Source organism: Pinus tabuliformis, chromosome 1_2 (assembly GCF_031772625.1).
Source record: "Pinus tabuliformis cultivar Carrire ecotype Pingquan chromosome 1_2, CPIR1, whole genome shotgun sequence".
Classification (NCBI taxonomy): Eukaryota; Viridiplantae; Streptophyta; class Pinopsida; order Pinales; family Pinaceae; genus Pinus; species Pinus tabuliformis.
Genome location: NC_142298.1, coordinates 1,084,095,532 through 1,084,120,321, shown reverse-complemented (window position 1 = coordinate 1,084,120,321; position 24,790 = coordinate 1,084,095,532). Strand labels below are relative to the sequence as shown.

General features: G+C 34.7%; 1 protein-coding gene across 1 annotated transcript; it reads right to left on the bottom strand.

Moving 5' to 3' along the window:
- Positions 1–1,758: 1,758 nt before the first annotated feature.
- LOC149209920 (F-box protein At5g49610-like) lies at positions 1,759–24,790 on the bottom strand. The gene is made up of 2 exons (XM_089398806.1): positions 23,731–24,790; positions 1,759–2,033 (listed from the first exon to the last, which is right to left on the bottom strand). The coding sequence occupies exons 1-2, from the start codon at positions 24,788–24,790 to the stop codon at positions 1,759–1,761; spliced, it is 1,335 nt and encodes a 444-aa protein (XP_089254932.1).

Genomic DNA, 24,790 nt, shown 5'->3' with positions numbered 1-24,790 from the left:
TGGAGCCTGTGGTAGTCACATGTCTGGGTATGCTACTGCCCAAAAGATATTACGTGTTGGCTATTTTTGGCTACAGTCCGCAAATGCCATAATTGCCAAATCTATGATCGTAAAATGCAAGCACCTTGAGCTCCTCTTCACCTTATCATATCTTTCGGTCCTTTTGACAAATGGGGCATTGACTTCGTCACTTGTAACCCTCACTCGGCCGGGGGGCATGGGTATATTATCCTTGTATTCGATTACTTTACAAAATGGGCCGAGGGGATGCCTATATATAGGAACGTCGGTGAAACTGCAACAATTTTCATTTTCAATCATGTGATTGCTCGATTTGGTGTCCCACAAGCTATTTTTATAGGCCATGGTAGTCATTTTCGTAACTTTATGATGGTCGAACTATCTGCACAACTTGGCCTTTCCCAATATAGCTCTACTTTGTATTATCCACAAGCTAATGGTCAAGTCAAAGTTGTCAATATAGTTTAACCAATATGATTAAACGAATAGTTGGTATACATAAAGGAAACTAACATTCTATGCTCTTTTTCAACACGGTGGGCTACCGTACTACTATAAAAACATCGACCGATTTTACTCCTTTCCAACTTGTTTATGGTTTGGAAGCAGTATTACCCATTGAATGTGAAGTCCCATCCCTAAAACTAGCAATCGAATTATTACTTGCTACCTCTGTGGACGAAGAATGCTTTGTACATTTAACTCGTTTAGATGAAAATCGTCGTGATGCCATACTGACTAGCGAGGCTCACCAAAAATGTGTCAAAGCCAGATATGATCAAAACGTTAATCCTCATCCATATTCAAAAGGTGACCTAGTCTTGGTTTATGATCAAGCTCATGACAAGTTAGGTGCATGGGAAGTTCGAACCCATGTGGGATGACCCTTATATCATACAATGCGTATTAGCTAAAGCCACCTATGAGCTGGTTGATTACGATGGTATTCCTTTGGGAAAGCCTAGAAATGGTCTTTACCTAATGAACTATTTTGCATAAAATTTTGGTGAAGATCTATACATTATTTACCATTTTTCTAGGTATGTGTGACAAATAATGTTTTTTACATTTTCTACTGCTTCTCCTGCTTATCTCATTTTTACACTTGATTTGCAAATGTCGACGTTCTCTCATACTTACATTGGCTTTGTTTATGGTGCTAGTTGTAATAATATAGATTTATCTCCCGCAGCTTGGGTTATCTATTCACCCAGTGATGATGTAGTCTCTATTCATGGAATATGTCTTGGTCAAACAACAAATAACATTGCGGAATATAGCGTAGTCATTGAGCTATTAGTTGATGCCATCACATTTGGTATCTGACGTTTGATCATTAGGTTAGATTTGCAACTCGTGGTATTACATTTAAATGGTGTCTATATAGTAAGGAGTCCAACCATGTTAAGAGTAGTTTTACAAGTCTGTCTCTTGGAAAAGGAATGTGATTACATCGAATATCAACCATTCCGAGATATTTAAACACATTGACAGATGCATTGGTGAATCATGTGTTGAATATACATTTGGAACATTTGTAAATTAAAAAAAAATATTCATTCATACATTGATCGAAATAAACATTGATAAAAAGTAGTAGATATTTCATTAAAATAGAGTTTGTATAAAAGTGTATCTAAAAAATATGTCATCTGACGACATAAGGCCCCGTGGCCTTTTATTTTCTGAATATGTTGAAACCAAAAAGTCAAAATGTGGTCCTAGAAACTAGACCTTCTAAGCATGATGATTCTCATGATAACAAATGATAGCACGAGAAACTCGACACAGCAAATGTCTGAGAGGCCCTGGAACCCCAATTGCATGTCTCTGATAGGCACGTGGAATGTCATCGGTCCCAGTCTCTGGGATGTTGGAAGTCAACCTCTCAAGGTTATGCTCCAACTTTGTCAGGATATCCTCTGCCTCTGGGTTTGTTGTCGTATCTGCTATAGGCTTCTCACCTCGTCTATCAAATCGTCTCACCTCGGCTAGTTGGGTTGGACCCACATCTGCACATGCATTTCGGATAAAAATTTAAAAAATTGGAAATATGTAAAAATGAGGAATTCTTACCTAGATCACCCCACTGAGTTCCGGTTAGAAGTGGGATATTAGGATCATCTCTCTAATCCATCTCGGCATACGGGAATTCCTCAATTAGAACAATCTATTGGCCTAACTAGTCACAAAACTATCGTATACCTCACTACTGGTCCATCACTTCCATGGCGTGCCATCAGTGCAACCCACCTCATCATGCATGGATCCCTAGAACCCTCCTCATTTGCTAAAATGTTTTGTGGGCGGAGGATAAGAACCCTCTCTAAGGAAAAATTATTAAGAAGGACACCATAACCGAAATTCTTCAGTTTTCCATTCTTGCACCTAATCAACTAAAACTTCATATTCACTACCACTACCTCACACCAGTTGTATATCATGGATTCCTAGCATTCCACGACCATCTGCATCTATGCCCATGTGGCTAGATGAAGGGAAGCACTGCCACACAGTATATGAACAATGAAAGCAATGATCCCTAAGGGTAAAAGCTCGATGGTCTAAATGTCGATTCTCCCATCCTTGGGTGGTGCACCCTTGAAAAATCGTCTTGTATACCCATCAATAGTATCTCCTCCCATCCTTGATCCGAATAGTGAAAGATCGGTTCCCCAATGAGACAACCTAGTCAAGAAGTATATGTCATTGGCATCAATGGTAACACGATGATTGAAAATCACAAAGAATTGTTCCTGGACATTCCAGGTCCTTACTGACCATGTCATCAGATCTACCTAAGCTTTCATCCCAGGAATGAGCCAGTATTTCAAGAGGCCACAAGTCCTAAGAGTCTGCATGGTGGCGGGATCTCCCAAAGCTGCCAAATCATTGGCTTCACGCTCTCTTTCCCTCCACTCCATTTTGAGCATTCAAATGACCTGAAATGACCATTTTAAAGCAATTAGAATCATTTTAAAAACTCATCTCATGTTTTTTTAGCTCAAAAATTGTTTAAAAATAAACCCCTGGCACTTGCACGACCGTCATTTTACTGACAGAGTGCAGATACATGGTTTTTTCTCGTAGAATTTAGTGCAGGACGTGATTTTCCATGTGGAAATTTTTATCAACATATGCAAGCCCGATTAAAAAAGCTTGCGCAGGGCCAAGGGCACATTTTTTAACAAAGTTTTTCTCTAAAAAAATAAATGAAAACTCAAAATGAAATTCTAAACAGATAAAAATGGTGTGTGATATCGTCCACCGGTTGGCTCGAAATTAGTCCTAGAAGTCTGGTGGTAAAAACTCCTCCCTCTGCTCTCAAATGGTAAAAATTCAAATGGTGAAAATAATTTACTTTTTCCCACTTTTATAAGTTTTTGGAGCTAAAAAATATTATTTTTTATGTTTAAAACCTTTTTGAGAGGGAAAATGACCTTTTTGAGCAGTTATGACAATTTATTGAGTTTAAATGTGAAGGATTGTTTACGGAGCAAAGATGAATCATTTTGACATTTTAGCAGACTTTTAGCACTTTTCATGGTCTTAAAAATTACGAAAAGCGAAAATAATGGAGTCTTCTTTTAAGCCCCTTTCAGACTCTTTCTAAAACGAAAAGATCGTCGAGTACTTGCTTGTTCGAACTCGTAAAATTAAATGAACAACTGTCCACTCAGTATAAGTTTATCCCTTCTATGGACTGAGCTAGGACTGTTTACAAAAAAGGTATACATTGACAAGACATGGTTAGTAGAGTTCTCTCTTGTATTACTTTATCCTTTTTCGGACCTGATAGACTAAAACTGACCAAAAAGAACATGATGGAGTCTACTTATGTTTTTCTTCTGACACTCTAAAATTGAAAAACGTCGATCTTTACTTTCTTCGGGCTCGTTAAAATTTTACGGTAAAAGAACTGAATGAGTTTCATTTTTGTGTCTTTTTCAAACTCTTAAAAGAAAACGACATTGAGTTACTCATTTACTGGACTCGTAAAAAAACTAAGAAATATAGAACTCGTTAAGCATAACGGGATTGGACCATTTCTTCTTAGGGTTCATTAAAAATACTTTAATGGACTCATCCGAAGGATGAGCTTACAGTCCAAGCATATGTTATCCTCCTCAAGCTTGTAAAAAATAAAGAAGTACTTGCCAGTAATGGTGGGAAAAAATTGGGAAAAGGTGTCCATTTTACATTATCATTTTTAAAATGTAGCATGTCACTCTTGAACACGACACTCCGTCACACTCATGTCCAAGTTGGGAAATCCATTTTCCTTATAGTTAATCAAACCTCATTGAAAGTATTCATAGTTTTGGGTATTATCATTAAGTCAAATGCTGCCAAGGCATAGTCACGTCGTTATGTGTTCAAGGGAATTTCAACCTCTGTTCAAAATCCCTTTGCAAATGTTATTCCTTCAATCGCGTCGGCCATCCTTGAGTCAGTCCTTGCAAACTATTTTCAAAACTTGACAATATGTTTCGTGTCATAGGCTTTCCTACAACGGATCACTTCTTATCAACTTCAGCTCATTATCTAGGAAGTTGATTTAGAAACCTTTAGTACCTTGAAGCATGCATGCCTTAATGGAAATTTGTCCCTTTTGACGACAGGTACTCATCATTAGCCTTCAATCGAAAAATTATATGAGTGTTCGACTTCATATCACCTATTCACACTTCGTATATTGTACTGGAAGTACCTTGAGAACCATTGTCATTATTGGTGGTTTCTCTCACGCTTGGTAACGGTTCTCATCATTGATTGGTGATTACATGGTTTCTGCAATGTTTGACTTTGAGACATTCACTCGCATGGTTAGATTCGTACCATAGATCGAGAGATGGAGATCAAGACCCTGGATCTAGTTTCATCAATCCAGGTTGCTAGGAAATTTTATATTCATGATTATGTAGATAGATGGTTGCATCCATACTGTGTCTACCATATATATGATTTTAGTTTTTCCATGCTTGTTCATTGAGTTTGCTTTTACTCTGAGTATGGGAATGCCTACCTCAAAGATGATTTTTGATATATATTTGCATTGTAATCCTTGAATGTTCCCTGCAGGTTTTTGACCATTGCCTATGATTTGATCCTTTGAATGATAAAGTGCTTCAATCTTTTAAACTTGTTTTACAGACTTCGCACTTTAGGGGGAAATCTGTTACATGTCAATTTGTCACCATCACACTTGATCGTTTTATGGGTCTTTTTACCATCCGTGAACATGTTCGAACCAGCTCCCTCAGAAGTTAAGCAACCCAAAATATTTTGATATAGATGAGAAATTTGAGAAAAATAGTTGTCACTGCTTGTTAAGTTTCACTTGCGCCAATTTCTCTAGAGTTTCCCGCGCATGCGCTGAAACTAACTCTGAGAATAGCGCAGAGTTGTGCTTTGTCTGCCACTATAAACCCATGCAGGTGAATTCTAAAAAGTAAAAATAAAAAGTACATTCTAAAAAAATAGTTGGTCGAATATTTCCTAACTGAAAGATTTCAAGTGATGAATATTCGAACCATAACCCTGAGATGATGCATCTCCATCCATTTTCTCATGGTAACCTAATCCCTCAATGAAGGAGTCTCATCCTCCTCTTTTGGATCTGAAATGAAGGAATCTCAATGAAGGATTTGATTAATACAAATGAACACTTTCTCCCATTCATTTGTCTTATTTGAATGATGAATGATTTACAATTGTTTATAATGTTTATTAAGGAATATTCATTTCCTAATTTCCTTGATCATTAGGCTAAGTTGTTTGGATTATTATATCACATGTGCTTTTGATACTTTTATGGTCAATGTTTGCAGGTCTTATCAAGCATTGAAGAGTTGCATCGAATCACAACAAGATATCTTCATTGAGCATTTTTTGAAAGAGGTAAGAGGCTCATCCATTAGCTTTAATTCTTATAATTAAAACAATTTCAACTTAGGGAAAAAGTCAGTTCAATTGTCTTGCTTGTTTCTAGTTTCCGTCAAATATCTAGGGAGATCACTCTTGTCCGTAAGAGGGATTGTTCGATGTAAAAATAGGGATAAGCTATGTATAAGAAGTGACTTTAAATTAAGGTGCCATTTGGTTAAGCCTATTCTTAAATTCCTATGCTAGTATGGTTGCACAACTCAAAGTCAAATATCTTGAATTGTTCCACAAAATCTTCCTTCTCCATAGAATCAAACCAAACATTTGGTAGGGTTTCCTTCGATTCCAATGTAATTTTAATGCCTTTTCCAACACATTAAATCCGATTGTCTCCTTCCTTTGAAAAAAATTGGTTTTTGCTTAAGGAATGAAAAGAGGATTTGAAATACCTCTTACCTTACATCACCATCCATCCATCTAAGTGGATGACAAACTATCAACATATTGATATTTCCATTGTGGGTTATTTCTAATAGAGAACAACAAATCATAGGTTTGTACAATTGGAATGTAGTTGGTTCCATTTATTGTTTCCATGGAATGAGTATCTTGCCAAGATATTGATGTGTTAATAGGCAATGAAAAATGCAATAAGAATTTGGAATGGACCTCATCTACAAACATGATATTTGATGTAGTAAGCATGATGGTGTTTGGAAAAATAAAAACTAACAAAAAGATTGGAAATATGGTAGAAAACGTTTATGGTCATGGTAAAAAAGCAAGCGTTCATAAACATGCTTAGAAAAATGCATTTTAACCACATTCCCTTTTGCTTGTTTCTTTCATCTTCTTTGTTATCTAAACTAAAACAGAAATATGTTTCATGGCCATGAAAGATTTCTAAAATAGATAAAGGAATGAGGAAACAATTTCCACTAGAGGAATATGTTCACCAAGGAAATCCTTCACTAGCAATGAAAGATTCCCAATTCGTTAGTTATTTCAATGGAAATTTTGTGGAAACACCCAAATTATGAGAGGTATATTTGATGGAAGAATAAAAACATAACTATAATTTTGAGTGATCAACTAGATTTCTACCTCACCATTCATTAAAAGAAAACAACTTGTGACAAGCTAACAAATGTTTTCAAAATATACTCCTAAAACATAAGTTTTGGTAATGAGGAAGCCTACAACATAGGCTTGAAAATTTGCTACTCAGGATCGATAATAAACCTTACCAAAGTAATGAATACTAGAAGTTGAAGATAAGGATACAACAATCACCAAAAATTGAAGATTATACAAACCACAATGAGTGCATATTGTATCGCATGATTTGTTTTAGTTATTATAATCTACAATGTGCTTGCCTGTAACTGATGAAGAAACCTAAGATGTGTAGGAGTAGGCAATTTTAGAAAAATAAAACTAAAAGACTTAATTTCCAAGCATGCAATGGTGTTTGAGGCAATGAATTTTTAGAGTTAGAGAAACCATAGACAAACATTACATGCTCATAAACTTCTTGAATGCACACTTGAGTTGCATGAAAGGTTCGTGCATCAACCTTATGTTAGCTTGTTTTTAATTTATCCCTGCACATATAGTAAAAATTTAAAATTTAATAAAAACTAAGATATTTAATAAATAAAGGAAAATAAAAATAGAAAGGAAAAGACTTGTCAAGCAGAGCTTGCATGCATTTCATGTGTCTGATTGATTTAAAGAAGCCATTGCAACCTTCACAAGTTCCAATTACTATTGGATATGTCAATCCTCCAGTGCTCCATGAGTAACCACAGTTGAGTGCTCAATGAGTCACTACAGTTGAGTTAATGTTGGCCTGCTAACCAAGCTGTTCATGATCGCTTGTGTCAAAATTATTAATAACGTAAAATCTCACTACCATAATTCAATTAAGTAACCTCCAAAAAGTCTTCCTTACCTGCCCCAAGCAACAGGTGTCCATTCTAGGAAGTAATCACCCATCTTGTCACGTCCCCTCACCTCCTCTGGTTGGTTAAAGGTAACCTCCAAAGAATTGAAGCTTCTGGTTGACAGGACTTTGTGTACGCAACACCTGGCTTCGTGGGAGGGATCGAGGTAGCTAAAAAAAGTAGCACCCTTGGCAACCTTGACTCTAGCTTTCGGGAGAAGGCGAGATCTATCTGTGTGGGATGGGGTAGTTTTATTTGAACAGGAAGTAATCCGTTCACTTTTTAATCGTTGGAATTCTTTCATGCACCACTTAACTTCACTAAATTGTCATTGGAGAAAAATGAATTATGCTTGCCTTAGGCTTGGCTCTTAGGGTTAGCACAGTTAGCCCTGCTATGGATGTGAAGCTCTACCTTTCCCTTTGTAATGGAACAATTCAAATTTCTTGTATACGTTTTTTTTTATGCAATTGGACATCTTCATAACCATTTGATTCATGTTTGAGGCACTCTTTTAATGGCTCAATGATATGGCACAATTAGATATGGTAGAGGCTTTAGATTGTTTGAAGAGGCAGGGTTTTTAGAGGCAATCAAATAGTGAATAACAAGGGACTCCTTGTTCGGTGATCAGAAGCAAAAAAATAGTCAATGAGGCCTTACTCTCAAACCAAGAAAACCAAGAAGGAATTTGTATATAGGCCAAAATAGACCCTTTCTTGCTCCTAACATCTAGGACCCCAGGATCCAAACTAGCCTCGAAACCTCATATTCTTCAACAAGCAGCATGAACAAGCTCTCCCACTCTCTCTAATTCTCTACAAGCTAAGTTCTCCAATCCCAAACTCTCCCTCTCCAGCATTGTAACCTAATCTCTACGCAAGTTTGCTCAAGTTGCATTGGTTTTTTTTTCTTCTTTCACAAATTTCTCAACATTTTCCATAATTAATTGCAAATGCCAGTAAATTTGTTAAATTAGCATAATTCTCTTGGAGAATATTCTAGAGGTGAACTCGGCCCACAAATCAAAATCCTCCAAGCTTTTGGAAATGTTAAACGTAGGTTGCATTTAGTTCAAAAATTAAAATTTTTCTTTATTGCCAAACAAATGCAACATCCCTTGTTATTGAGGTAGACCAGATTAGCTAGAGAAACACTTTCTTTTAAATTTCAACCTAACTAAAATGTTCTTCAACATGTAGTGGGAAAGGAACATCACAAGGATTCCGTTTTCGTGGGAGACGGGTACATTTTTGTAAGCACAAATATAATTTTGAACACAGTCATTATTTTCATCTCAGTTTGTGGAGGTAGTTTTATTTCTTTGTATTGCATTGTTTCAGATTAAATTGCAATTTCATAGAAAATCATAATCTATTACTTACTGCATATTTTGCAAGGAAAAGACATTTTGCATATTTTGCATAGAAGTAAAAGAAAGAGAAATGTCAATACTGGAATTATAGAAAAAAATAATGGTCAAGCTATTTCTTAAGGATCCACAGTTTCTCAAGTCATTTCTTAAGAATCCACTTATAAGCTAATCAACAATAATATTCATTTTGAGTCTTGTTGAACTGAAGTCCAACATACATGCTATATTAAGTTATTATTTCCTAGTCCTTGCATTTATCTTCGTAGGTAAAACGAAAAAAGTCTTTCTTCGAAGAAATAAAGTTGTATCGCCCAAGAATGAGAATTTCCCTGGAACAACTAGCACCAACGAATGACCCTAACCCCATTGCAGATTGAGTTGCATATGCCATTGCAAATTGAGTTGCAAGTTGAATGGCTTGCCTTGATCCCACAAAGGAAAAGGTGCAGAGGCCAAGGATGGAAGGGATATACGATGACCCATAGTAAATGAATGGGAAGAGGTGTTATGTGCTCGCCAAGCAAAGCCCAAATGTCATATGTAACTGAGCCAGATGTCTCAAATATCATTAAAGGAAATCAAAAGGAGTCAATTAAACAATTATTGTTAGTGAACTAATGCTAGGTGATCCTAGCATTACTTTACCAAGAAAAAGCCTATTCCAGTCTATATCCTGCCATCTAATATGGTTAATGCCTTGGGAAGAGGCCAAATAAGATCCCCAAGTTTAAACTTTGATTAAAATCACGAAAACTCATATAAAAAAATAAAAAATATATATAATTCCATGAAAATTTGGTTTAAGATCTGGAAATCTTTTTTGGTTTTTGTGCACCACTAATACATTGTCTAAAATCGATTATGATAGTCTATGCAACTCGAAGGGTGGGGACTCACAAGATAAAGGATTGGTTTAACATGAGAGAATCATCAATGAGATTTGTTAATTCATTCTTGCATTGTTAGCACTCTGATCTTGTAAAGCATTGGTTTGGTTTGGTTCAACCTCACTTAATTATGGAATGAAGCAGTGTTTGATGGGAACCTTGATTGCAATCATCTATAATGACCATCTTCCCTTTTGTTAAGCTGATAGGGTTGGAATTTGGATTCTTCTTTACCTATAAGATATTTTGGGTCTTTATACTTCTTGTCAAGGAATATTATGTTTAAAATTTTACTCTTAAATACTAATGTTTTGATAATAAATTAACCCTTCACCAATAAAGGCTTGATTACAATTTACCCTTCAATAATATAGTTATGTTAAAAAATTTCACACATTTGTCATAAGAAAAAAAACAAAATGACCATAGAACAAAAATCTGAGGTTGAAATTGCATGGAATACTGAAAATAAAATCTCCATAACTCCAAACTCAAATATCCTCAACTCGGATATGCCGTAGAATTTGTATATATGAGATATGACTAAGTAGATATGATGGGATATATAAGATGACAAATAAAGAAAAACTAGTTATCAATAAGGCTCAAAATTAATATGGTTTATGCTAGGATTTAAATAATATAATATATACTATCTAATCTAGAGATAAAGTATACATTTGATAATATATGTTTTAGCATTTCTTTGGATCATGGGATATACACTAATATTAACAAAACTGAATGCATGGTATTTGAAGCTTTTAAAAATTAAAAGAGTAAATTTATAAAAAATAAATATTACCGATCTCTTAACATCATGTTATATGATTATGTTATGGTTTCCTCCTTGAGTATTACATTCTCGGAAATAAAATACTTATAAGTATTAAATGTGGTAAAAAATGCTTTAATCAAATCCTTTCTTCTATTTATCACCAACATTTAGGAATCCATATATATATATATATATGGATTCACTAAATACATATACATAGTAAAACCAATGTGTATTAAAGTAACATTGAATAAATTCATAACAAACTCACTCTACTATATATATATATATATATAGAGAGAGAGAGAGAGAGAGAGAGAGAGAGAGAGACCAGTGTGTATTAAAGTAACATTGAGTAAATTCATAACAAACTCACTCTAATAGTGCTCCATATTGACGATGATGCAGAAACTACTCATAAAATCAAAAGTGAAATTGAATTAAAGCATATAGAATTTTCTTATACATCAAGGCTTGAAATCGCTATTTTCAAAGAGTTGAACCTAAAAATTAAAGTCTGTGATAGCCAAGACTTGGATGGGGAAAGTGTTTTAGGAAAAGGCTTAATGATCGCATTAGTTGAAATATTTTATGATCTCATAGTGGGTAAGGTTACAATAAATGGTAAAGACATCAAAAATTAAACCTGAAGTTGCTACATTTGAAAATTGGGCTTGTACAACAAAACCCCACAGTTTTTGCTACCATAATATATGAAATATACTTTATGGTAAAGAGAATGCGACTAATATTTAAATCATTAACGCTACCAAGGCAGGGAATGCACATAATTTTATACATAGCTTGCATAATTCTTACCAAACTTATCCATAAATTATCATGGATATCCCACTTGATAGTTTGTCATAATAGATTTGATAATCTATATATAAAAACTTGAAACCTACACTATTAGGGTTTATTTCTCTTTAGATTTTTGGATTTGTAGATTATTGTTGATTGCATATACATGAAAATTAGATTTTTTTTATTGAAAATATAAAACGAATAAATAAAAACTCACAAACACAATTGACACAAGATATGTCCTTGGAAACCCTTTCAGGAGAAAATCCATCTGAATGGTCAGGCCGCACTACTCTCTTTCTCTTAATAGAAAATGGTTGTGGGTACAAATAAGTATGGGATGTGGCTTGTAGTCTATTACAATGTTCAAATTCTCTCCATGTTCTCTATCCCTATCCCTCTTGGCTACTCTACGTGTCTATGGAAAAAGTACTCTCGAAATGAATGGAACCCCTTTTCCTCCTAGTGGTTTGTTTATAACACAATATGATAGCCTACTAGTGACTAAGTTTGACTCACTCAACTCTTAACTATAGTTATAATATGGGCTCTTCTAGATTATTCTTCATCACAATCACATGGCTAGCCCTTTTTCCATGAATAATAGGGGTTGACATGGAATCCTCTCAAGTTATGGTGGTGAAAACAGGAAGGTAAACTTCTAAGTGGCATAACTTTTGCATAAATACTCCAATTAAGGTGATTTTTGCATTGTTGGAAGGTATTTGTGTGTAGAATATGAAAAATAAAGTGTGGCACTAAAGTAGAAAATATTTACCTCCAAAGGAATTTTGTTTCACCCCTAAAATTTTTCCTATAAGGTTTCATACCCCATTTTGCAAACTAGGTATGGTGGGTAATAATGGTCCTATGAGTTGATTCCTCCACTTTTTCCACTTTAAAAGCAATGAGATGGATCACAAACAATATAATGATATAATTTGGACCACACCTCACCATTTTGGAAAGATCTTAGTCCAAAAAATCTTCTACTAAATGAGGTAAGGAAAATTTTTTCTCTACCTTTTCTCAAGTGTACCATTTAGTTATGTCTGAAAGTTGTCCTTTCAACCCAATTTGCCAAAGGTCATGCTACCATTGTCTCATATTTCTAGACTTCTACTACAAAACTATATCTTTTGTCAACTCTCCTTAAACGTCTAGTGCCAAATCCTCTACACAAGGTAGGACTTTTTCCTCTTCCTAATCTAGCATGGTAGGTTCATAGAGCTTCAAATTCTCCACAATCACAACAAAGTAAATACACATGCATGGGGGTAGAATAAGTCTGTAGACATCATCCCCTACCTTTCCCAATATTTCAAAGGGGCCATATCTCAAAGTCTTGATTTTCTTACCAACAACCTATAGTCTCTCCTTATTCAATTGTAACCATACTATGTCTCCCACGTTGAACAACTTCTTTGATCTGTGTTAGAGTCGGTTAATTTATTAGTCGAAGGTCTTCAAAAATTCATAGTTTTGTTGTCATACAAAGGGTCAAACTCACAAACTTTTTCACTATTATGAGTTTGACTAACCACTGCTTGGGAAGTCATTATGAAAGTGGTTTTTCATTTGGTCATCAAGGTATTTATCATTTATGGGAAGGGGTGTTTGAATTTGAAAGCTTTCATTATGATTTTTGAGTCAGAATTTTGGGGGTTTTTATGTCAATTTACCGTATGATAATTCTTGTCATAATCTATGGGGGCATTACATGGGGTTTCCATTTATCACAAGTTAAAACCATAGCAGTCAAGTTTTATTTGTTAAAGTTTTATAGGTATGTTATTGTTGTCTATTATATCCCCATGTAACCATTCACATGTCTATCATTCACGATTTATCATTCACCTCTATGTACTCCTTCCATGCACCATTTATCATCATTTCATCTCTCAATTCACACCTCATCATCATGCCACTATACCCCCACCATCCCTAGATTCATAATCCATCCTCATAATTCATAATTCATAATCCATGTGGAAGAAGGTTGTTGTGCAACCCTCACGCAGACTAGGATTAGTGATTTTGGAACCCTGCAAACAGGGAAAAGATAACTTAAAGGATTACAGACCATCACATAGACATTTAGATCATACCCCTTTGATCCATTTTTCCAAAGGAGGTGTGCATCCATATAGATCATGGAGGGATACTTAGATTCACTGCACAGTGTTGCGCAACATACCGTGTTCTAGCCATCATTTTGAAACATTGTTTCCAAACGCATGGAGCCAAATTTCAAAAAACTAAAAGAGTTTTTTCTCAATCATGGAGCAATGAACAATAAATGCTCCCAGTTTTTTCACAAGTGTAACTGATCGAGAGTTTCAAATGCATATTCAAAGCTCATTGTTCGCAATTCATAAATTTCATATTTTAAGTAACTGTTTTGCAGATCGTTTTCTAAGAAGATGGGGAAGAATTTGGAGAAACTGAAAGACGCTTATCTTCACAAAAGTTTCATATACAATAACCTCCTTTAGATTTTACACAAGTATCATTGTTTGGGAGATATACCCAGAACATTGTCACGTTGCATAGGCACTACACAATTGCTACACAATTCCACACAGAGGCTACTAGTGTTCGTGCAGTTTTGCGTAGAGAGTTATCAATGTCGTCCAGTGTTTTATGCATTTACTAGTGTTGCGCAGTGTTTTATGAATTTACCAATGTTGCGCAGTGCATCTCCGAGGTCCCCAGTGTTGCGTAGTTTAATTTCAGTTTGTGGGAGGTGTTCACAGGTGCAACAAAGATGTCAAATGTCAAAGTTTAAAGGGGTGATCATGTAGCAGAGGTGGTAGCCAATTTAGACCTTTAGTTTCCACCCACATGTCAATTTTGAAAGCAAAAGTGCCAACAGAGTGGTTTCCCAACAGTTACCCAGTCACTGCACACGCAGTAGTCAGTGGTCATTATTTTTGTTGCTTTTGATCCATGAAGATATGCTTCAAAAACAAGAGTGTTTTTACAATGATTTAGTGTTTTTTTTTTTTTTTTTTTTTTTTTTTTTTTTTTTTTTTTTTTTTAAATATGAATGCTTTGTGTTTTTTTATTTTTATTTTTGATCATTAGAGGAAAAAGATTTTAAAACAACAAAAAGATTTCCTTTTTACTTTGATTCGATTCTCTGTTGGATCAATGATTCGATGCATCTAGACACTTTGGATTTGTTATTGTATGTCTATTTAAACTGGAAAAATAGATTGAAAAGGTTGTTGTTGGTTCAACATTGTTTGCATCAGTTATTAGAGTTTATGAGAGTGATTGTGGTCCATTTTATGAATAGAATGCTTATGACTTGAGGGTTATTGATTATTGTCTACAGGGATTCCTATGGTATGAGATTTTGGAGCTATCTTTGTCTATTTTTCATTTATTCAATTAATTCTTCTCTATAGTTTCTTGTTTATGGGTATAGTGATCTCAACTGGTTTGGAATTCAATTAAGCTGCTCTAAAATAGAGGTATTCATATTTCAATTTCAAATGAAATATTTTGTACTCATGCATGTTATTTCCTCTGTTTAGCTTATTTCTTATGCATGAGCAATATTGTTAAATGCAAGGAAAGAAATTGTGTTTTTTTTTTTCTCCTCTATACTACAGAGGATCTATTTTGTCCAAAGTTATGCCTAACAAACCCTTTTTGAGGATGTTGATTTTACTTGCATAAGTAAAGTGAGTAAAAAGACAAATTGATCGCGTGCTATTATCATCTTCAACCATTCATACTTCAACCAAATACTTCAGAATTCCTTTTTCAGACCTCGTCTCTGGAAAAAACGTGTGCTTTAAAGTCTTTAAACTTTATATTTTTGCAGTGAGGGAGCCCCCTTCAGTTGAAAAAGACTAGTGTTTGAACCCAAAGAGGTTTGTGGTTACCCTTGAGTTTTCTCCTTTCAGCCTGGAGAAAACTACAAAGTGCTAATAGTGTTGATCATGCTCAGCCTTGTATTTTTCTTATGACTCTATAGTGTCTCATGTACCTACATATGGATTTTCCTTATATTTTCTACAAATTTGACTTCTTCCTTCTTCGAAAATAGCTCTTCCAATACATAGTTTCCTTTCTTGAGGACAACAGGTTTGTTAGATTTCTCATGATTGAAAATTGACCCCATCCTTCACAATCCTTAATGAAACACCACTCCTATAAATCTACCTTTTGATATATCAAAATTCAACGATAAACTTAGAGAAGGCCCATCGATGCACTCAATGGCATACCATCTTTCGTGCTCAGCTAATTCATTGATATATGATAGTATTCAATTATGCCTTTTCAAAAGAACTTTGATTATAAGTTTTGCTAAATGGTATGTCAAGTTAGAAGGTGCTTCCTTTCATGAATTTTGGTCCTTGGCCATGGCATTCATAATGCACTTTTAATTGCCAATTAGGTATGATATAGGGATAGATATCATGACATACTTGTGTCAAAACACCACCACCCATATCTTTGACTACAACCATGAGTGGAAGTAGTTTCAAAGGATTATAAGGGCCAATATTCCTAACCAAATTCTAACACATTTGTTTAGCAAGTCTTTGTTACTTCCAATATCCAATGATGTTGGGATGGGAGGGATGATGATCGAGGAATAAGATATACTTCGAGACCAACATTTTGATTTGATCTAGTTTCAGTAAGACACTTCGTACAAAATTATTCCCCTTGCTCCAATGCCATTGAATGATCCACACAAGCCAAACGTGGAACCACTTTCTCATGGTGACTTTGGTTCCATTTTTAGTGAATCTTTGGGCCAGTTAGTGGCACAATTTGGAGAGTTCACACTTGCATTAAACCCATCAACAATGAGAGAGTTCACACTTGCATTAAACCCATCAACAATGAATTTTGTCTTTGCATCTGTAATCAAGGGAAGAATGTTGTCATTTAAGAATTTTAATACGAAGAATTTCTTTTGCCTTTTGTCCTCCAACTCCTTCAAATAGATCTGAAACAACTCTTGTTATTTCTTTGACTTTATTAGCTTGTTAACTTTTCCTATTTGATAAGTGTGGGTTGACTACAGCTCAACAAGCAAATAAACCTGTAAACATAACACTTGCAGTTGTATCATTGTGATGACTTTTCTTGCTAGTTAACTTCTACAAAAGAGACAAATCTACAAATTCTGTAAGTGAACAACACTTTCACACAATCTTTTACGAACTGTTCTTTTTATATTATTTTTATATTGCAATGCTCACAATTGATTTGAATAACACCCTCTTTAAAAAAAATCACCGTGTTTCTTAAAAGAACCTTCGAATATGAGCTATGGCATTACTCACATGATCCCTTTTTTTTAATTAACATAACCCCTATTCTTTTTAAAAATAAATTAGAAATATCGCCTAGAATTAAGGAGGCTGAAACGGTGGTGGGTGGAACTCACTTCCAAGACTCGTAAACGAGATAGGAAACCATAACTTTTCAGAGCAGAGTGTCTTTGAACCAAAGTTGGACTTTTCGAACATTTAAAAAAAAAAAAAAACTTGGCTAACGCTCCCTGATGAACGGAGCCCTCGGCAGAGCAAAATTACAAGTAACATGATTTGTTAAAAATTAAGGGTAACGTGATTTGTTAAGGCAGCCGGGTGGGTCAATAATGCAACTCGATAAACTTTACTCCGACCCCAATGGGCCAAAAATAAAAATAAAAATATTTTAGCTTTTTTAAGTCGTTGGAAACAATTCGTCTCGTTCTAGCTTCTTGGCTTTCATTGAGTTGGCCGCAGTTGGGTTTTTAATTCTTCTCCACGACCTCTTTTTTTCCCCGCAATCTAATCTTTTTAAATATTGCTCTCAAAAAGTCTTATCCAGGCTGAGTTTTAATATTATATTAAAAATTCCATAAATAAAAGACAAAAAAGAAAATGATTTAAAATAGAAAGGAAGCAAAATCATTATGCTCATTATTCAATGCCAATTAAATAAAATTAAATAAAAGATCACAAATTGAACTCAACTAACCAAAACTGAACTAAAACTAATTATGAAAACTGATTTACAATTATAACACCTAGCAAACAAGAACACGTAATTGGAATTATTTTCTCCGAACATCTAGGCAACAAGGACCGCAGAAAGCTGGGAAGCCACCAGGAGCAAAGCTTAGAGATGCAGAGTGCTATGGCCCAAGCCTTTAAAAATTATATCCTCGAAAGTTTAATTCTGATTCACCGTATAAAAATTATCAAAAACTTAGATATATTTTAGCCAGAAGTTTAACCCTTGGGTCAATCTGCGTATGGTAAAAGAAGAGACATATCTCTGATGTGTCTGGCCATTTTTTTTTTTATAGTAAGTATGTTATACCATTAAATGTTTTGAGATTAGAGATATGTTTTGCCATTCTTTTATAGTAAGTATGTTACACCTATGTTATCAGAAACGAGAAACGGAAACGAAACGAGAAACCACAACGGTATGAGAAACAGAGTTTGGAGGTTTCGCACTCAAGAGACGAGGAGAGAAAAAATGAAAATAAAAACGAAAAATGCAGAGTTAATTTCAATTTTCAATATAGTTTCAACTAAATTTCCAGCCCAAATTTTATTTAAAAACTAAATAAGTTGAATACCAAACTGATGCTTAGCAAATTGACTGTTAAATATATACATTCTTATGCATTTTGGGTTTTCTGCTAATTATTGTTTCTTTAAAAAAAATCCAAATAATATATATATATATATATAAACAAAAAATAGAATTTGCAATTAAATGTGAACTTCTTGAACCCCATATAGAATAGTGTTTAAACTATGAATTTTAACAATATACATGTTAAAGGAAAACAAATAAACTAAAAAAAGGACAATACTACAAAAGTGATCAACTTTCTGTATACTTGGCATGGGTTTCTAGGTTATTGAATGAATACATGCATGAAATCTACATTAAAGAGTAAAGAGTGAAAATATAGGGCTGAGAACAACCTGCAAAAGAGCCAACTATGAGCCAACTACAACCGGTAAACGCGTTTCCGTCCTGTTTCTGGTAACATAGTGTTACACCATTAAATGTTTTGAAATTTTTTTAAATAATCAATAATATTTGGTGTAAAAACTCTATACGAGATTGTAATTACAATCAATTTTTCGTATTTGTTTAGTTGATTTGAAAAATATCTGAAAACATTTGAAATAGTCCATAATATTTTCACCTAAATGTATATTTTTATACACGGCTCTAATTAGTAAGTGTTTTCTCTGCTTTGATATCAATTTAAATCACTAAACACAATAACAGAACGTTTTTAATTAGATGAAGCTCATGTTTGCTCACTCTCAAATATATCACAATATGTTTCATTTATAATTAAGAGGAATTGGCACGGCCTAGCTATTTGCTCTATTTGTCTCTCTCACACAGAAGATAATACACACATCTTTCTCTATTTTTCTCTCACACAGGCTCTATGGAAGAGACTGGCCTCACATTTTGGTTTCTTGTTCTTCTCTCATACTTCTATAAAGATGCTTTTGATTGGTGGAGTAAGCAGAAAAAGATATGGAGGCCTATCCCTCTTATAGTTTTCTGGTACATATGGATATGGAGGAACCAGGTCATTTTTCAAAATTATAAGGAGGACTTTATGCTCATATTTTACCAAATTATCTCTTTATACCTCTCACTCTCTCCCTACATTCCTCAACAAAGGAATTGTTTATCTAAAGTGCCTTCCTATTCTCTATTATCATTTCTGAGGGCATTCTTTGATGGTGCTGCTCAAGAAGGTAATTGCGGTTGTGGAATGTATATAAATATTATGGAGGACCTGCACTACAAAATTTTTTGGAACAGGGAATTGTTTATCTAAAGTGCCTTCCTATCCTCTATTATCATTTCAGAGGGCGTTCTTTGATGGTGCTGCTCAACAAGGTAATTGTGGTTGTGGAATGTATATAAATATTATGGAGGACCTGCATTACAAAATTTTTAGGAACAGGGCGCTGGAACTAACAATAAAGCTGAAGCAATGGCATTATATGGCCTTTTAAAATTCTGCACTTTCCTAAATATTGACGGCCTTCAAATCTACGGAGACTCAAAAATTATTATAGATCAAGTGATTGACAAACATTCCATTAAAAATACCAACCTTTCCAGAGCGCTGCAAAAAATCTCCTCATTCTGGATTTCTACAAAGGAGTTCTCCATTACTCATATAAATCGCTCCCAAAACATAATTGCTGATGACTTATCAAATAAGGGCTATCCTCTCAATGCTGAATATGGAACACGTGCATCACTATGGGATCTGTCTCGCATCATGTTAAGCCATTCTCAATGCTTGGTATATAGTCTCAACACCCTGGTATTTATTGAAACCCTCTTTAATTATCAGCAGGTACTTTTTTGCTCCATTTTCGCTGAATATTAGTATACATTTATAGAGCCTACTGTATATGTATCTTTGTTAGAAGATTTACATGCACAGGTACCTTTTTCTCCATTTTCACTGAATATTAGTATTCACAGGTACTTTTTTGCTCCATTTTCACTGAATATTAGTATACATTAGAGCCTACTGTACATATATCTTTGTTAACATCTTTGTTAACAGGTACTTTTTTGCTCCATTTTCACTGAATATTAGTATACATTAGAGCCTACTGTACATATATCTTTGTTAGAAGATTTACATGCACAGGTACCTTTTTGCTCTATTTTCACTGAATATTAGTATACATTTATAGAGCCTACTGTACATGTATCTTTGTTAAAAATACCAACCTTTCCAGAGCGCTGCAAAGAATCTCCTCATTCTAGATTTCTACAAAGGAGTTCTCCATTACTCATATATAAATCGCTCCCAGAACATAATTGCTGATGACTTATCAAATAAGGGCTATCCTCTCAATGCTGAATATGGAACACGTGCATCACTATGGGATCTGTCTCGCATCATGTTAAGCCATTCTCAATGCTTGGTATATAGTCTCAACACCCTGGTATGTATTGAAACCCTCTTTAATTATCAGCAGGTACTTTTTTGCTCCATTTTCGCTGAATATTAGTATACATTTATAGAGCCTACTGTATATGTATCTTTGTTAGAAGATTTACATGCACAGGTACCTTTTTCTCCATTTTCACTGAATATTAGTATTCACAGGTACTTTTTTGCTCCATTTTCACTGAATATTAGTATACATTAGAGCCTACTGTACATATATCTTTGTTAGAAGATTTACATGCACAGGTACCTTTTTGCTCTATTTTCACTGAATATTAGTATACATTTATAGAGCCTACTGTACATGTATCTTTGTTAGAAGATTCTTGTCCTGCAGGAGGAGAGACAGAGCTACCTTTCACTTAGAGAGCTAGCTGGTAAGGAAGGAGGGAAAGGGTGGGTTGGATAAGGCATTGGGTCGGTTGGAGAAGGAAGGTCAGTAAGGAAATATCTAAGGACAGTAAGGTAAATACTTAGACTAGAAGGTAAGGTCTCTGACCTACGATTGAAAAAGGATTTTTAGACATTTAAAGACTTTAATCTGTCTTGTGCTTTTACTCGCTAACTCATTAACGACTCGTCTATTATCTCTATATATACGAGTCAATACTTTGGTCATATTAGTATACATTTATAGAGCCTACTGTACATGTATCTTTGTTAGAAGATTTCTCATGTTCCTGTAGGAGATACAGCGGAACAAAATATTTTCCCTATTTCATATATTTTCTGTATCAAACTTTTGTTCCCGACTATATTAATATATACAATTTTTTTCGTACTGAAAAAAATTATATAGCAATGGGATATATTGATTTTATAGACACAATAATTGATTATAATTTTTTTTACTCAACTACAACTCATAACTATTGAAAAATAAAAAACTTCTGGGATTAGTGACTTAGGAGTAACTCACATATTTAAAAAATTATCCATTTTCTCCACGTGTATAATCTATTATACTCGCAAAACAGTAAAATTGACAAAACCATGAGCGATTACCAGCTAGCACCTATAATTTTTATAATTATATTGCAATAATAAAAATATAGGAATTGCATATTTGTGTAAAGATCTGGAGGTGGGGTGAAGAGTGGGCAAAAGATTAAAAAAAAAAAACACAGACACACAATGGGGAATTACAGATTTATCTGAAATATTGGAGGTACTCAGCATTTAAACTTGGAAGATAAATACATTATTCGATTTAAAACAGACACAAAGCGGAATTACAAATTTATCTGAAATGTTGAGGTACTCAGCATTTAAACTTGGAAGATAAATATCTCAACATCAGGACATGAGTTCCCAATTATTTGATGGTAAATTGCAGGTTAATCAGAAAATAAATTTTAAAATGATTTTTTTTGTTTGCAATTAGTAAAATATAAATGGCATCTTCACTATTTTTTCCTGTCAATTCATAATTTTTTTTGTCAATGGTTAAATCTGATACTTCACACATTTAAAACATGAAAATAAATTTATTTTTCAAAATCAAAACAAAGGTAATAAAGTTAGGTAAATTAATATAGATTCAAAAAAAAATTGCACATTAAATAAAAGCTAAAAATTAAATATAATCTCTTAGAATCACTCCAAGGACTAAAAGAATGTGGTTTAATTCACTATCACTCTGACATTCTGTCGTTTAATTCACTAATCTTCAGCGTACCGTAAAGCTGAAACACTTTGATTTGATCACCAACAATGCCATGTCATTTGTACAGTAAATTTCAACCAAAATTGGTATGAAGTATCTTTATCTCACGGTTTTTCTTACCAGGTGTTCTCTTCTGTACAGGAGGGCTTCAAGTGGTGGAGTGACCAACGTCCAGCATGGAGATCGTTATTCATCATCAGGTGTTGGTTTCTCTGGAAATGGAGGAATGCCTGCATCTTTCAGGAGTCCAATGCTCCTATTGCCTTTGTGCTGTTATATATATCTGCTTTGCTTGTTCCGGCTTGATTGTCGGTTCTCATCTTTCTTATGATTTCTCTTCTTCTCAGGGTTTATTCATTTCTTCTCTCTCCATTTTCTTCTGTGGTCTATGTGGAACTTTTTTCATAGAAATCTTCTCTCCTTTTTGGATGGTTTTCAAGGACATGTTTTGATATATATGGTTTTGACATTTGGATTTCCTTTTGTATCAGCTCAATCTTATTATCTGCCCAGATCTTCTAGCATTATCCATCTGCTAGTATCCATTTGCTATTATCTACAGGAACAGCCGGCTGGAATGATATGACCTTTTATGTAACAGCTCATTATATTCTCTTAATATAATTTACATGATGATTTTCTCTCTGAAAAAAAATCCCCAAAAAGGTCACCATTCTTCCAAGTACAATGAATACAATCTTGATTACATAAACAAGATATCAATGGGATTTTCAGAAACAAAAAATTGATTGATAAAAACACCCTACAATTTCACAAAACTAAACCTGTTTGCCCGTGCCCTCAAAATAAGCCAACAAAACATATATATGATCTTATTGTGTCACTGTTTTAAGCGAGCTCTACAAGGATGCGACTCGTTACTTCCCTCGTGTTAAAATCTCTCCACATTCACCTCCCACGAGCAGAATGCCTTAATAATGCTATTCTATTATCAAAATGAAAAAAAAAAATACCTGAAGTTATAAGTTTACACTAAAGAATTGATACAAACGAGATAAGAACCTCCCAATTAAATAGATCACTGCAAAACTGATTTTAGTCTCTCCTACAAAAATGGCACACAGCTGTGTTGATTCAAGACAGTGTTGATAACGAGTATTGATATATGAGATCAGAAGTCAAATAAAGTTTCAACAAAAAGACGCATTCATAGCAGTTTTAGATACCCTCCAAACACAAGTTTAGAGAATTTAAAAAACAATAAAATCTACCACTGTTCTCCACACCCATAAAAATATCTGAACGAGGTTCGTATGTAAGACACAAAAGCAGTAACAAAACTGAAATAAGCAGCCCCGTGTATACTAGGGCCAGAAAATATTGTTTACTTGGAAGGTACGCACTGAAATATGAGAACCAATATAATCTGAAAAATCAGGTATTTGTCCAAACTCTATCTTCTGCAATTTATTTGCTTCCTCGCTCCAAACAGCAAAAACATTCGTCACGGGCAGAAAGACTAATGCGCAGCCACTGTGATTCACTGTCATGTCCATGCAAAACATCAGGTTCCTCAATTCGTGCTCAACGTCCACTGGTTTAAATGGAGCCCATTTCTCTCCTTCTACTTCATCTATACTGAGTTCCCATAAAGAAATGTGACCCGTACAAACTAATACTATACGCCCTTCGCAACCAGTAACAAATGTTGCATGAAGTCTTCGGGGGAGGATGCCAACTCTTATGTTCGGTGGCCCCTTGATTACATTCCATTGCTTCTGTTCCTCATCGAATGCGACTATGCTCAAGCAATCCCTGTCATGTAATTCATTTAACCAATAATATCTCCCATTCGAATGTATGCCTTCCCCTTGAGGTCGAACTAGATTGCCCACGGTTGTTTCTAATTGAGTCCACTTATTAGTTTTGGAATCATACATCTCTACCACCATAAAAGTTTGTGAAGTAGAATTCCTTCCCATGATAAGGGTACAACGTGCCGTGCGTGTATCAAAAGCTAGACTAATGAAATCCCACGCTGTATCTTCAAAACGTTGTGGAAGTTCTATCCAGGTTTGGATGACAGGATTGCATATGTAAATTTCATCTTTTCCACTCCAACAACAAAGTATGTTCTTGCAACCTGCCACCACAACAACAGGGCTCGGAAGAAAATCCAAAGACAGACATCGAAATTTGTAGCCACTTTCTATACCAATCCATAGGTTTCTGACGTACAATGGCTGAGATGAATCAAGGGATGTTAACTGTTTCCTTCCCGGAACAATGAGAAATGCCTCACTAGAAGAAACTGCTGAGGTAGCCACCAACCCCCTGAACTTCGCGGATTGAAACATTTCCTTCCAACTTTTGCAAACTGCGCGAAACCTCACAATGCTTTCCATAGGCAGTCTTGCCAAAACCACCATTAACAAGTCTTGGGTTAATCTCTTCCATATTTCCTCATTCATTTCCAT